The sequence below is a fragment of the Populus trichocarpa genome, chromosome 7 (genome assembly GCF_000002775.5).
Source record: "Populus trichocarpa isolate Nisqually-1 chromosome 7, P.trichocarpa_v4.1, whole genome shotgun sequence".
NCBI classification, from domain to species: domain Eukaryota; kingdom Viridiplantae; phylum Streptophyta; class Magnoliopsida; order Malpighiales; family Salicaceae; genus Populus; species Populus trichocarpa.
The window spans coordinates 13233226-13249509 of NC_037291.2; the positions used below are offsets into that span (position 1 = coordinate 13233226).

General features: G+C 29.5%; 1 protein-coding gene and 1 long non-coding RNA gene across 2 annotated transcripts; one reads left to right on the forward strand and one right to left on the reverse strand.

Moving 5' to 3' along the window:
* Nucleotides 1-4457: 4457 nt before the first annotated feature.
* Nucleotides 4458-5910, reverse strand: LOC7485055 (U-box domain-containing protein 28). The gene has a single exon (XM_002309850.4). It carries the CDS (start codon nt 5837-5839, stop codon nt 4595-4597), a length of 1245 nt encoding a protein of 414 aa, XP_002309886.3. The 5' UTR covers nt 5840-5910; the 3' UTR covers nt 4458-4594.
* A 9554-nt stretch (nt 5911-15464) lies between these two features.
* On the forward strand, nt 15465-16055 carry LOC112328134 (uncharacterized). The gene is made up of 2 exons (XR_002982765.2): nt 15465-15768; nt 15843-16055. It is a non-coding gene; the product is annotated as an uncharacterized LOC112328134 (long non-coding RNA).
* The last annotated feature ends 229 nt before the right edge of the window (nt 16056-16284 follow it).

Sequence of the window (16284 nt, forward strand, 5' to 3'; positions counted from 1 at the left end):
GTGCTCGAATCCAGTGATTTGTCTGGCCCCAGAAAAGTACACTCCTGTTATCAAGAATTACAGAGTACAAACAACACCGCCTGGCCCCTAGGCTAAGATGCAGGCCTGGGTTTCCCTCGCGCCCGAAAGGAAAACGAATTTTATTGATCTATGACTCCAAAAAAAAAAAAATCCATAACTATGTTTTTTTGTATCTCGTGTTCAAAGGGAATAATTTATTTCTTTTAATTTAATATATTACTATTCTTGAAAGTTAACGTTAGTCTCTCTTTCATTTATGCTTGGTGGGAGACACAGGAAGGCAGCAACTACTAAAAACAAGAAAGCCAAGACAAGACAAAACAAGAGCTATGAAGTACAAACCCTGAAATGTATAAATTAACTGGTCAAGTTCTAGGTTTGCTTTCTAAAGATTACCAGTTCAAGTCCCATAAATTTCAAGGTCAGTGAAAGCTTCTATGATCGTTAACTTCAGGGTTCATAAAAATAATCAAGGTGTACACAAGTTGATCCAAATATCCATATTAAAAAAAAAAAAAAAAAAAAACAGAGCTACTAAGGCCATGCATCGATCGATCACTCACCACCTTCCCTAGCAATCCTTGGAGTAGCTTATCAGTTAAGCCTATTCCATCAACCTCAAAATTATTTTTCTTACAATATTATAAAATTATCCATGGTGATGGTGATGATGTAAGGTCCCCAGTTGAAAATCCAATACTACTCTTCGGCATTGCTTTAAGATACCAGCAGCTCCCTCATCGATCAAGTAAAAAGTTAACAGGAGATGTCCCATGGTTACCCCATGAAGAATAATAACACCTCCACTAAAATTAACCAACAATTTCCATTGCAGCAATATCAACACCAATTTGTATACAACTCTCTTTATATATATATATATATATATAAATTAAATTTTTAACCGTTTCAACTAATCCATGAAAGTATTGTATATCTGTTTAATGTATAGTATTTTTAAAAAATTTATATCAGCATATTAAAATAATCTAAAAATATTAAAAAATTATCAATTTAATATTTTTTCAAATAAAATTTACTTAAACCCGGTAACAAATATATAATGCAAGAAAACAGGAGGAGAACAACAAAAAGGAAATAATAAAGCAAAGGACCTCTTTCCTTCGCCAACTTCTGGTGTACATGTTGCGACCTCTCCCCACCCTCTTAAAAAAACACAAAACCCCATTAATTCATATACTATATTACTTAATTAAATTGTGATTAAGCCCATGGTTTGGCTCAGTGGCTCCCTCTGTTTTCAAATCAAAATTCACAAGCTTTCAACTTTCATGGGGATTGGAATGGTCAAACCTCTTTATATACATGTATCTATCGTTTCTTTTCAGGATTGTGATTCCAATCCCTTTCTCACCTTTCTGCTGTCAAACAAGCAAATCTTAAATGAAAGAGAGAAAACTTAGAAGACAATATATTAGTCAGCAAAGCAAACCCATTTCAGAAGTTGTGGTGACTCTTTGTCTCTCTCTGCCGTGCGCTAATTAAACCTTTATTTGTTCTTAATCTAATTAATTTAATCACACCAAGAGCTTCTCCAACTCTGCTCTTCTGTCTCTAAGCTCACATGGTGCTCCGTTCCGGAATCTCTGTTATTCTTACCACTAAACAATCCAGTAAAGAAGACATAAACAATTCATGGCAGTGCAATTCCAGCTCATGCAATGTCTTTCGTTTTATCAGCAGCTTTTACTAAAGAATAAATTGCATCCTACTAATTAAAAGTCCCATTTGTCACAACTCGTTGGGAAAAAAAAATTACAATTCAATTCAACGGCTATAAATGCTATGGCAGATATAATAAGTACATGCCAAACTAAAAAATCATGCCAGTTGCTCGGATCACATTGGTATTTAAAATAAAAAAAAAACTTAAGGTAATTTAAAAGTTTATCTTTAAAATTTTTAATGAAATAATATATTTTTGTCTGGTCACGATTCGTGAAACGTAATGTTTATTAAATATTATTGTTTTTAAATATAATAAAATAGTTTTCGAATTTCAGAAAAGAAATATTTAAACAAGTCATGTTTTTTAAGATCAACAACTATCAACCAACCGATTGAATATAGTTGTATAATTAATTGATCGTTTCACACAAAAATCATAATTTTATGAATTTTTTTAAATATATTTTATGAGTAAAAATATACAATATTTGCCAAACTTGTAAACTAAAAATCAAACGACAATTAAAATCTTAAAAAGTTATTGTTCACACAATAGTTCTCACGAGTAATTCTAAGCAATCAAGTGTGGGATGTCATGACTAGATGAGGATTTACTCCAGACAGATTACGTGGAAGGCCTAACATATGTATTTATGGATCAATGGGACAAGTCTAGGCTCAGGAGGAGGTTTAGTCGTGTCAAACCAGAATGATGGTTCAAAAAAACCGTAACTTTTTATCCGACCATTGAAATATATTTAATTTTTTATATGAATTTTCAGAGGTTTTTTTCTTAGAGTAGCTATGGAATCGTTGCTACAACCATTGCATATTTAAATTTCAAAAATCTCGCACGGGAGCCGTGATTTTGACAATTTTAATAATTTTATAATTTTTTTTATGAACCGGTTAACCAGTTTAACAAACATGTTGACCGGTTAATCCTAAATTTAAATAGATATTATAATTATAAATCCCAATATCAATTAAAATTTTTATCACAGTTGCAACCCACATTCAAGAATATGTTATTCCACCCAAAAAAAAAAAAAAACTCTACTATGTAATTTCACAATTTATTTATATATTACTTGGTAATGGTCCGAATTATCCATCAAAATGTATCTTACAAGTAGACAATCAACACTGCACATGGCACAGAAATTCTTTCTTGTTTTCTCGCATGAACCATGAAAATAACCGAAACATAGATCCCAAGAAAAATGCACTGAACCCTGAACAACCACATTCTTTAGCCTTCACATCCACAGAAAAATACTTCGTTTTTAATGCGTGGTTTATAAAATCTAGCCCGACAACAGATCAGTTCGATGATTCGGTAATTTAGAGTTTGATTCAAATTAATTTTATTTTAACCTGAATTTTATTGTTTTGTTTTGTTTTTTTAAATGGCATAGTTAATTTAAAATAAAATAAAAAATAAAATTGATCCTAAATTAACTCGACAAATTCATCACCGAGCCCAAGCTTTCTGATTTCAGCTATCAACTAAAATTAATTGTTCCGTGAGATTCTAAAATTTAAGGTATGTAAATAAAAAATTATTTATTATTTGAAATAATGGTTAATCAATATGTTAATTGCTTAAATTTCTTATTTTTAATTTAAGAAATTTCATACTTATAATAAAAATTTAAGTACCTGCAAAAATATCTCAATCAGAGGATTTAAAGACGCTTCAATGATAAAGTCAATATATTTATAGAAAAAATATTAAATGACTTAAAACAATAAATAACTTTAAAAAAACCTTAAATTCAAGGAACATAAATATTTGTTCTTGAGTTTTTAGTTAGTTAATACTCTAAAATTTATATATCTTTATCTTAAAAGATGAAAAGTTCTAACTTTATACCTGCATAGTTCAGGAGATATTTATACTCTTTGAACTTTGTCGTTTTCAGAGAAAAAAATGACTGAAAAGTTCTCGTATAGACATGATGGTTTATCATGTATTTAATATTTTTATTGTAGAGAATCGTCCACGATCAAGTATATAACCTTAAAACTTAGTAATGTCTAAATTCTTTGGATCTGGTATATTTATCAGATCCACGTTATCCTGGACGTGACTGATTATCGAGCCCAAGTATTTTAAGTTTGGTATGCTTGTCAAATTCACGTCATCTTAGATTTAACTATTACCAAGCCCGAGTATTTTAAGTTTAGCATACTTGTTTAATTCATTTTATTCAAGATGATTTTGAAAAAACAATTACTCTTTTTCATTAACACCATCGAATTAACGGGTTTGCTACAATTATGATATCCTCGTTAAACCATTGGATTTAAATCTTGATAAAACGACGTGGCAACAATACCAATATTGGTAAATACTTTATTCATTAAACCATTAGATTTGAATCTTGAGATTTACCGGTGCCGGTTTTCTAGACTTCATCTTGAATCAATCTCCTCATTGACAAAGATATAATTTGAACATTGAATCCATTATTGCTTCTCTTCCAATCTAACTGGTGATTAACTGACCCGAAATCTTAAATAAGATGAGAATTGACCCGGAAAAATCCCGACAAGCCAACGACCAACACAGTTAGGTTCAAAGTACTTCCAATCACTTGGCTAGAAGAATTCTACTGATGATGAATGACGAGTTCAAAGTTTTAAACACAAGAAGAACGATTTTGTAGCATATGATTTTTCACTTTCATTTACAAAACAAGACTATAAATAAAAACATCAAATAAAAAACTAACAATCTCGTATCCAAAATCAAGCAATTTCATTCTCTTTTGTATTCACTAACAAAATTTTCCTTTCGATTTACAAGAACAAGAAAATCTTTAAATCTCTCTTGAAAAAAGAGAGAAAAATTATATCAATCAACCCATATTTGGAAACATCAGAAGGGCATGATATGAGTAGTCTTAGTATCATAACTAGAAAGACAAGAACTAAACTTAGAATTCACCCTGAAAATCTTCAACAAATCACCAGACATTTGCCTGACTACAGGTGAACAGTTACTTTGCATTAACAACAGTATCTTCGTCAATCCGTTACTCTTCACTAAAGCATCTTGTGCATCACCGTCTCTAAACAAATAACACACACTCCACAATATCATCACCGCATGCTCCGTCGCCTCGCTCGAAACTTTCAGCACTTTGTTCATCACAGCCTCCACACACGCCGTGTCATTGCAAAACTCCGCTCTCCCTTCTCTCAACGATGTTACCATTTCTAGCAACTTCAATGCCTTTTCTATGATCGAAACGCTCGCTTTCTGCCCTCCGGTTAATAACTTTCTTAACTCTGCAATTACTTTGAAATTGATTAGGTTGGTCTTAACTCGTTTCGACATAGAAATCGCGATTAAACATGATAAACTTGCTTCGATCAATCTTGGATCATTTTCTAAGCTGATCAATTTCACCAATTCGAGCAAGAACCCTTCTTTCTCCGAGACCATCTGTTTAGACTCTGCGTCGAGGGTTATAGCTTCGATTATTTTAAGAGCTCCAATTTGTGAACTCACGCTTCTTCCTTGTTTTAAGACAGCAAGGAGGGCAGACAAACAATCATTGTTTTGCTTCAGAATCAACAACCTTAAAGCTTTGTAATCTCCAACTTTGTTCAAAATCAAAACAAAAACTTTAACAACTCGTTCGAGAAAATTAATGTCTTTATCACCGACTAGAAAACCAACAAGCATTTCAACAAAGCCATCAAATTTCGCCAAGAACTCGCAGTTCTCTTCGGATTCTTTAGCGAAACAAATGAATTTCGACAAACGATCAGTTTTATCCTTCTTGGCTCTCATTTCTTTAACCAAAACTTCAATATCTTCCCTCGTGACGACCGAGCTGGCGGCTGAGTCAACTCGGTTGTCTTTCTGAGTCTGGACCGAGTCGGACCAGATCTTGATGAGCCTCTGCAGAGTGCGGTTTGGCACAAACTCCTTGCTGTTGAGAACCTGCATGGTGGCGGGACACGTGTTGTTGCCGCTATCCAACCAGCGTTCGATGCTGGTGCGGTCGTAGGTGACTCCAGTACAGAGACTGACAGGTGATTTCATAACGTCAAGTGAGATTGGACACCTGAAGAAACTAGGGACTGTAACGTACAAATCAACGTCTCTCACCATTTTGTTTTTTACTTTTGGCTGTTTGGGCGCTGAGAAAGGTAGAGAAAATGAGAGAGCAGGAATGGGAAAGAGAGGGGAGGGGGTGGGTTTAAAAGAGAAACAGAGTCAAAGGTTCGGTGACGTCAGATTTTGCTTTTTGAGTATTTTTCATTTATATATATATATATATATATATATATATGGCTTTTTATTTTTGAGGTCTCTGGTCAAAGAGTGAGATTGTTTTCTTTGCTTTGCGTGTGTTGTAGTTCATTAGTGCGTGTGAGATGGAGTTTTTAGAAATTTCAACTCTATTGATTGGGCTAGATTTTTTTAAAAAGGTTAAAAAGCCTAAAGAATTAAAAACAGCATATTAAATAGAAAAAAAGACCACAAAAATTTTATTGTGTGATAAAAAATATAAAAACCGATTTACTATTAACTCAATATTGAAATATAAAAATAAATAAAATCTCATATTAATAAAAAAATAAAAATAAAAATAAAAAAAAAACCAAAGAAACCTAAAGGAGATAAACATGTCATGTTTATTAAGGATGAAATTTTTTAAAAAAAATAGACAAAAAACTCAAATATCCAATTAAAAAAAATCATAGGTATATTATGAAATAGTCTAAGTGCATGAGTCAGAGTTAAGCCCGTGCGTCTAGTTTTTATTTTTATTTTTTTCATTTTATATGGAGCAAAGGACCTTGCTTTCTCTCTTTTCTAAAGGTTATGTGACAGATGCTGATAACCATTTGTAATCCAATAACTCAAGTTGTTAGATGAGATTACAAAAATAATTTTTATATTGTTTTTTAATATACTCTTTCAAGTAAAAGCTCTTTGAACTTGAAACTTGTATAAGTCAACATTATCTTGTGCTTAATTTTTATTAATTAGAATAAAAATAATGAAATTTGAATTCGTGACTACTTGATCAATAAAATTTTGATATCAAAACTAATTCAATACAATTATTTTCAAGAATTATTTTAAACGAATAACTTAAATAATCATGTGAGGTAACAGAAATAGTACTGGTAATAAAATTATTAAACAAATACTTCAACATGTCATCTCTTAAACATGAAATATTTTGTTTTGACGGAGATTTAAACACGCAACATCTACTCTCACATGTTAATTATTGAACTACAACACCTAGCAAGTAATAAAACAATTAAACAAATATTTTAACTTGGTTCATTCTTTATATAAAGAGTTAAACCAACTCTCTGTATTTTGTTTTTAGGTTTTGTTAATTGAATAGTCGAGGTCCATTTATTTCTTAAAAAATGACCATGGTATGAAATATAAAAGGATTGATCCTCTTGGAATGAGTTAAAGTGTATCTAGGGAAAGTTTGCATCTTCCATACAGGAGTTATAAAATCTGATTAGAGAATCGATTCGGAATAAAACTCGCTATGTGTTATAAGAGTCAACTCTTGATTTTTTTTAAAAAATCTACGAGTCAAGATCTATACTGATCAAGTTAATGAATCAACTTGAATTTTCAAATGATTAATCAAGTTTTTTTATTTTTCAACTCAAATCAATTGGGATCTCAAATTAACCAATTAAGTTGGTTCAAGTTTTATAATAAGTTCCATAAGATAATAGTTCCAAAAGAAAAAAGATTTTGTAACATTAATCTTTTTAGTCCAAGAAATCTATATGAGATTACATCCATAAGTAGGGGCGGAGCTGGCAGTAATTAATAGAGGAGACCAAAATCAATATAATAAGTTATATTATAAAAAAACCTATTTATTTAAAATAAAAAATATTATATATTCCATATTTAAATATTAAATAAAAAAAAAATTAAAATATTTTGTAGGGCCGAGTCCTTGCTTGCCTCCCCCTAATTCCACCCCTCCATAAGAGTGATAGATTTCATATGTAGATTTATTTAAAATCTTAATTTCATATCTATGGTATAGTATAATATTTTTCATTGGACACATGATTAAGTGTACACATAACCTATTGTCCTGCAAAAAAAAAAAAAAAATCCACCATTTACACAAACTAGTGAAATACATGCGCCATTTCGTTAAGTAATTGTTTAGCAAGTAAAAAAAAAAATGCGTGCTTATTTTATGTTTTTGACCATGAAAACTTAGAGGTTTAATGATTAATTTCTTAGTTAGGCATCATGGTTAAATCATGTTTTTAAAAAGTTTTGATTTTTTTAATTTTAAATTATATTTTATTTTTTAAAATATTTTTAATATATTGATGTTAAAAATAAAATTTAGAAAATAAAAAAATATTATATTAATTCATTTCCAAATAGAAAAGTCAAATTATTTTAATCTACAAAACTAAAATTTTCTGTATTTATTACGAGACAAATAACTTTGATGATGAGATATGATGAACGGCTGGCATGAGAGGAGAAGTACACGTGGGGAGGAGAGGAAGGAGGGCTCCATGGAAATAGATGAGGAGGGGAACGTGAACTGTTGTTTCCTCGGTTTGATTGCACTTTTGTACATCAAGAGAAGAGATGATTTCGTGGAGGGGAACTTTTATTGTTTTATATGGTCGGGGGTGGGGTTTTTTTATCCTCAGCTCTATTTTTTTTAGCGATTTTTATAATTTTAATATTAAAAATAATTAAAAAATTATTTTAATAAATTTTTAAATAAAAATATTTTTTAAAAACACCATCTATTACAATAACAAACACATAATTATTTAATTATCCCATCTTCATTTTGCCTTTCATAGGTTTTTTTATTAGTATAAGTTGAATTGTGTTTAAATGATGGGATAAGTTACATGTGGAACGTAGAATATTAAATTGATTCTTGAATATTTCATTAATCAGTCTCTGAAATTCCACCCAGTTCATAGCCCGTGACGGATTGTTTTGGATCAATTAAACCAATATTTTTTTTTTAAAAAAAAAACTAGTTAATTCAGATTCTTAATTATAACATATTAAATTTATTTTTAAATATTTTTTTTAAACTCAACTCAAATTAAACTCGAATTAACTTATAATATTTAATATTTGTGGTTTTGACTTTAGAATGTTACTCACCTTATAATAAATATATAAGAATTCAAATTAAGTGAGGATGGGTTAAGAAATTTATAGCTGAACCTCACTTTAAGATCATTATCCAACGATGTGCTTTTAATTTAATTATTTTTAATTTATAAAAATCTTGATAGTGTTATTATTGAAAATATTTTTGTATACCTATAAAGTAACGAAAAAGGTGATGAATGCTATGACTTAACTCATCCATCTACGTGTAAAATTATTGTATATTGGAAATATACTATATAGTTTCTTAGACCGACACCTGAAAAGAATTATCATCACCTTTTATTTTCTTTCATCAATTATATATAGAATTATTATAGGTGAACGTCCGTGTGCAGTTGCAAGCTAGGGCTGAGAGCTCATTATTATACCTCTAGGTAAGAGGCATCATTGCCATAGCAATAGCACCGAAAGAGTAATCTAGCAGAGAGGCCACAGCAACTTTTTTTTCTTTTCTCGAGAAAGTTTTGCGATCATGTTTTTTCCTGGGTATCTTGATAATATGGAAAGTGCCATCATTTTTTACTTCAAGCTTTTAGAGAAATTCCCGGATTGCTTGTGATTATTGCATTAATCCAGGGCGTGCGCACTTTAATCATGTGAAATTCTTAGATGTGACAATCATAGCTCCGATTATCTCTGGCAGGTGGTAATTTTTTATCTCGAAATCTAATTTAATTTAGATCTTTTTAAATTAAGATAAATATTGATTTATTTAAATCTAAATAACATAATAAACTTTGGCAACTCTTGGGAGTAATCTTCTAAATTTTTTATTCTTTTTTAGAAAATTAAATTAATATTTTTTTATTGTTTTGACTTTTTTTTTTGGATTCGAGAAACCCCATCTTCCAAAAACGTACTTTGTTAGTTCAGGTGAGCGAGTAAAACCCCGACTGTTCCGGACTCTTACATAATGTCAAAAACAAAAAGAAATATAAAAAATATTATTTTAATATATTTTCAAGTAAAAAATACTCTTAGAATCTCAAGCACAATTTTTATTAGATTTAATTTTTATTTTTTTATATAAAATAATATCATTTTAAAATAAATATAATTAGAATAAATACAGTTAACCTGCCAGCATGCCACCAAGAATTCGAGCGGAATATGATAATTATCTTCCAACACCTCTCGACTAGCCTTTTTTATAAATGGAAGAAATTAATTTATTTTATAAATGAAAACCAACCTGCACGAACTCATCCTGTTCCAAAGCTGAACAAGACAAGACTACAAAAAATGACAAAATTCGAGCAATCTGAATACTATAAAGTATAATTAACAAGCAACCTCTACTCTCCTCGTTAGGACAGGACGTGTTTGATTATCTACAACTAATTCTACAGTAAATAACAATTGAAGTAATCAGCAATGATTTTGTTTTCCACTACAAGATGATTTTATAAGTGGCCGAGAGGGGTATGTTTGGATTGAATTACACACGTTCATGATATCATATATTCCTATATATATCCTCATTAATTCACAAATACAGAATCTAATGATATTTAATCAATTGGTTGGGTTTGCGTAGGATTGATGATTCTATTTGTATTTTGATTTACAACTATATACGTGTACCAAATTCAAGAGGGATTGTGCATGATAGATAATTAATTATGTCTAATGATAGTAATATAGTCCACTCTAATTTTGCTACCAAATACGTAATCATATGGTTAATTAACTATGATGGTAAATAATTAGTATAATGAAAAAATGATGTCAAATGAATGCCCATTATGCTTCCATTGAGAGTTTCCTAATTTATTTCCTAAATATTATCTCTTCTTTTATTTCAGTTTGCAGATATTATCTCCATTTTCTGGCTTTCACATCGTAATCTTCTTTCTTTTAATTTTATCTTTCATAATTTAAAAATTAATCTCAATAAACTTGGTAACAAAGAAAGAGTGTACAGAGCTAAATTAGACAAAAAATAAAAAAATAAGGAAAAAATAGATAGGTCACCGTTAATATGAATAATGATTATTAGTTAATTACTGTAACGCAATGAAGCCTAACAATAGTCAATATACCGAAAGTTAACATCAAACATAAGAAAATAAAAGTCATCAAATAAAAATGTCGTGTATAATCAAATCACGAGGCTATCTATGTCAAAGTTGGTAGATTTCGCATGACAAAGACACCTGATTGTTCTTCGGCTTGTGGCTGTCACTTGTGGACTTGCAACCAAAATTTCAAAGGCAAAGACTCTCTAACAGTTCCTCTAAGCAATTGCCCCGTTTGACCAGACCTAACTTGTGGCCTTTCCTGCACCAAATTGTCCAATTTCGTGTGCATGGCTGTTCCCCATGGCAATTTGTTTGCCATTTCTAAGTCAAATTTTGGAAAAATTTTCCAGCCTCACATAATTAGAACCATCTACTCTCATTGGAAGACGAGGCATGCACGTAAGTTGCAATGTTTTTCTTCCCATTGACTGTAGGGATGCCCAATTACTTCGTAGAGGATTTATGCTACTTTGACAATGAAGCTATATAATTTCTTTAGTCAGTGATGTCGGCAAATTGGTTTTGGGTTCTAAGAAAATATCGGCAAATAATTAGTACTTTGAATAATACAGGCTGTGAAAAGGAAAACTCTTACCAGTCCTCTAATATTGGTATAAAGAGATTAGTTTTGATCAAATCCGACACGTAAATTTAATTTCAGTGCATGAAAGCTGGTTTAAGAATACCTCCATGATCATCAAAAAAATTACCCAAAACTCAAGATATAGGGGGAAACTTTTCTCTTTTTTCTTCGGTGCTGAATACCTAAATCTTGATCCGTCCCAGTTCTATCTTTTTAAGGGATTCTTGCATTAAATCTCCTATTTCAAACCCTTGTATTTGGAATATTGTTAAACAAGGATTAAAGTTGGAGAAAGTAAGTGGAAAAAGAAATGTAGAGAAAGGAAAATGAACGGCTAGAGAGAAAATATATATTTATAGGATAACTGGATTCTCCTCATCCATAATTAACAATCCTGGTGTACAATTAGTCAACAAATTATACACTAATCTTTTTTAGAATCAATATATTCACATTTTGAATCTCTCTTTTTAACAGTAATGGTGGACAATTTGCCATATTTTTAATTAGGTGGTTCTTATGTCACCAATGCACTAGTAGTGGGCATGATTTTCAGTGGTGGAAGTAAAGCTTGCCCAATCTTATAAATAATTTGCTTTGCTTTATACACACACAAAAGTCAAATCGAAGAGCATTTCATGCAAATGATTTATGTTCCTGTTCATCATCGGATTTGAACGTAATTACGTGTGTATTTTTCTTTTCTAAGAATTGGGAAGGCAAACAATTCAAGTTTGACCAGGCATATATGTTGCTGTAGCTACACGATTATCATGTCATCTTACCCACTTGTTATCCTCTCTTTTTTCCAAAAAAAAAAAATTCCCATTTGAGTTTCTAGTTTCTTTTGTATGAATTCTTGTATATTTAATAAACAAACACTTAAATTGTTCTTTTTTTTTCTCAAGAATGTGGTGATTTAAGTAGAAAAATCAAAGCATATGAATTGAAATTGATATTTTGATAGAGTAGAGATACCAAAATCAAGATTTTCTCAATTTTAAAAGGAGGTGTTTCTCGCACGGCCCTTGTTTGAGGGGATTTTAATCAAGCATCCATTGAATTAGCTTGCAAGACACCATCCATAGAAATGAGTAATGATAATATATAGAGTGCAATGTTGTACTGCTGCTATTATTGGTGTTCTCCAACCATGTAATCAAAATAATCATTTGCTTTGGATATTGGGTAAGAAAATAATAAAGAAAAAAGCATGTATTGCATTCGTGATGATTTTTTTGGAGTTTTTCAAGGTATTTTAATTATATTAATAAATAAAATAAATCAAGTTAAAAAATAAAAAATAACTTAATTTATGATTTATTATATTTTTACATTCCAGAATCACTTATATATTAAATTTAAAAAAAGACTTATTTAAACAAAGAATTCATAAAATCTCTATTCATACCTATATTTTTTATTTATATTTATACCAATTCTTAAGTATAAAATTATTAGTATATAATAAATATAATAATAAACATTTTTATTGTTTTCATTAGAAGTGAAGTTATTGATAATTATTAATACTAAAAAAACAAGAAGGTATATAACACATGTTTAAGCTTTTTGTAGTAATATTTGATTGGTTTTAAACTCTTGAAAATGTTTTTCATTGTCTCAAAATTAGTTTTTCTAATTTATATCACTTTTATTAATTTATGAATTGTCGGAAGATATTACCTTACTGTCAAATGAAAATAATTTCCTTATTTATAAATTTAAATAGAATGTTTGATGAACATGTGTCATGGGCTGGGTTACTGACATGGTACTGGAAAGCCTCCTCTTTGAATGAGATGGGCCTGAGCAATTAAAAAAATAGGCATTTTCTCTTATTGGTTGAAAGTTATATATGCCTAACAGCTCCAATTTTTTTTTTTGTTTTTTTTTATTAAGGTAATGTTTAGGGAGATGATTGAAATGATGTTTTCTAAAAGTTTGATTTTTTTTAAAAAATTATTTTTTTATATTTTTAAATCGTTTTAATGTCTTGATATTAAAAATAATTCTTGAAAAATTTAAAAAAATATTATTTTAACGCATTTTCAAACAAAATTCATTTTAAAAACAAATACCATCACACTCTCAAATACTTTAAAAATTATTAATGCATAACTGCTCCAATTATTTCTTGATGACTAAGAACCACTCCAACTATCAAATTCAAGAAATTATAACCTCAAACATTATCTGCTATAATTTGTTCACAATTGAAGATTTTCTCTTCATTATCAAAGTTTTCTTATTGCATATATCAACTTTACATGTAGGTAGTATATGGTATTGCGTTGACAGTTATTTTTTAAAATGCTTTTTGTTTAGTAATGTATCAGAGTAATATATTTTTTTAATTTTTAAAATTTATTTTTGACAATAGCACATCAAAACGATCAAAAAAATATAAAAAAATTGATTTAAAATAATACTACATGGCCGCTTAAACAAACACACTCGTAATCATATACTAGAATTCCTCTCTTTTAAGGGAAGTAGTTTAATTTATACTTATATGTTAAACATAGTTTCCAATTTATTTGGGAAAACTGTGAATTTTGTTACGTAGTTGTGGTTGTTATGGTTATAAATAAAGGTATTTGATAATTAAAATGCTTTTACATTATGTAATATTTAAAATTTCAAAAGCTTTATTTTATTGCTCACGACTTTTTATTTCTAAATAATTTTCAAGTTGTTTCCTAGAATTTTATCAAAAACCTAGTTCTCACAAGCTAAAGAAAGCCAAAAGCCATTGGTTGCCAAACAGACATTAATTGCTAGTAATTTGCTTAGAGATATTTTTCAATATATATTTTTGTATTTTTTTTATTTAAATTGGCGAAATACCTTTACATGGGAAACTCAATCCCACTTGATTTATTATTCAAAAATACATATAAAAATACCATATTATAGTTTCTCACTTGAGATATTTTCATTAATTTGAATAAAAATACCTGTAAAAAAAGTAGTTTAAAAAATGACATTAATAAGCATAAAAACACACTAAAATCAATTAGACCTATGAAGATATATTCAAAAAAAGGACAAATTAAAACAATTTACCTCATTCATAGCTCAAGAATCAAGATATTTCTTTGATAGATGGATGTATCCTGACATGCTAATTAATGACTACTGGATTTACTAACGTTGTCCAACAATTCAGGTTTTACAGTCAAAGGCTGATGGAAGTTGGGGACACCATAAATGAAGGGTGTCCAACCTCTCACCAGTCCAAGAAAACTGGGAAAAAGTAAAACAGAGAAAATAAATTCTTCAAAGACTGCAAAAAATTGCATGTCTGGATTCAAGTTATTAAAATACTTTTGTTTTTGTTTTTATTTTAAATAATATTAGTTGAATATTATTTGTAGTGTTTCTTAATAATTTCAATGTGTTATAATTAAAAAACATAAAATAAACATTTTAATATATTTTTAAATAAAAAATACTTTTAAAAAACACACTATATCTATTAAGATACTATACATATAAACACCATACTTTAAAACTGAAAAATATTTTTAAAAAACATAATCATCTGACAGTGTACATAAACACAATTTGAAGCTACAAAATTCAGACTAGAATCGAGTTCTTCACCTATGAATTTGGAACTTTGATCAATCGGTTTTACAAATTTTGGCTAATGTCTTCGTGATCTACAATTTTGATTTGTCTCTTCTCTTTTGTTTTCAAGAAAAAAATAATAGCAGAGATTGTATATATTTCTAAATTTTGGCTAATGCTATGATGTGTTTTGCTGTTCGTTTGCGATTTTTTTTGTTGAAAAATGACAGATTACAAGAAAGTTATAAGAGAATAACTCAATTTTAATTTTTTTTTAAAAAGATATATATATATATATATATATATATATAAAACCATCATTTTGAATCAAGTTTTTAATGAAAATTACAATTTAAAATCACGGTTTCAATATAGCAACAATTATCATCAACGGTCGTACATTTGCTTTAAAAAACCCTTTTAGTTTGTGGCTGGAAGTGCATGTTCCTCTTCCATGAACATGAAAGGGGATGCAGTGAGCTTTCGTAATGAAGAATCACCCTTTACCCCTTATTTCTTGGCTTAACGACAAATCCCCTTTTGCCTCTTATTTCCTGGCTCAACGATAAAAAAATATATATTTTTTTTATCCTAGCATTCGTTCATTTCTTCTCTGACGCAGAGGATAGAAGACTAGGGAGAGGAAAATGGCTCAAACATAGAATCTGGGAAGCTGATATGGTTTGTGAGAGAAACTGGTAAAACTTTTATCCATGGCATCCGACAGTTCTTCCTTTTTGTTTCTACAAATATATGTTTGGATCGATGGCAGGATCTCCTGACAGCCGGCTTGGAACAGTTATCTTCTCCAACACAGTCTTATAGTTATCGAGTTGACTCATGTCTCAGTTGCTTACCTGGTTTTAAGGCTTGAAGAAGTAGAGAAGAAGAAACAACGGTAATACAGTAGGTAACCATCAATAGCGATTGTACATAAATGTTTTTGATAAAATAATAATAATATAAAATAAATCTATCTTAGTTATATTTTTTTACTTAATTTCTATGTTCTTGAAACATGATTACACAGAGACATGTTCTTTCTTTTCTAATTATTTTTAATTTTTTATTATCACAAAACAGTAATCAAACACCATCTTTATACATAATTCATTGAGAAAACCCATAAAACTAACAGAGACTATTTAGAATTAACCGGTAATTCAGAGGGTAATTACGCTTTAATCAAATAAAAAAATAGCTTACATGCATTC

Excerpts from the sequence above, each read along its gene's own strand:
- LOC7485055 (XM_002309850.4), bottom strand. The coding sequence starts at position 5,839 with ATGGTGAGAGACGTTGATTTGTACGTTACAGTCCCTAGTTTCTTCAGG.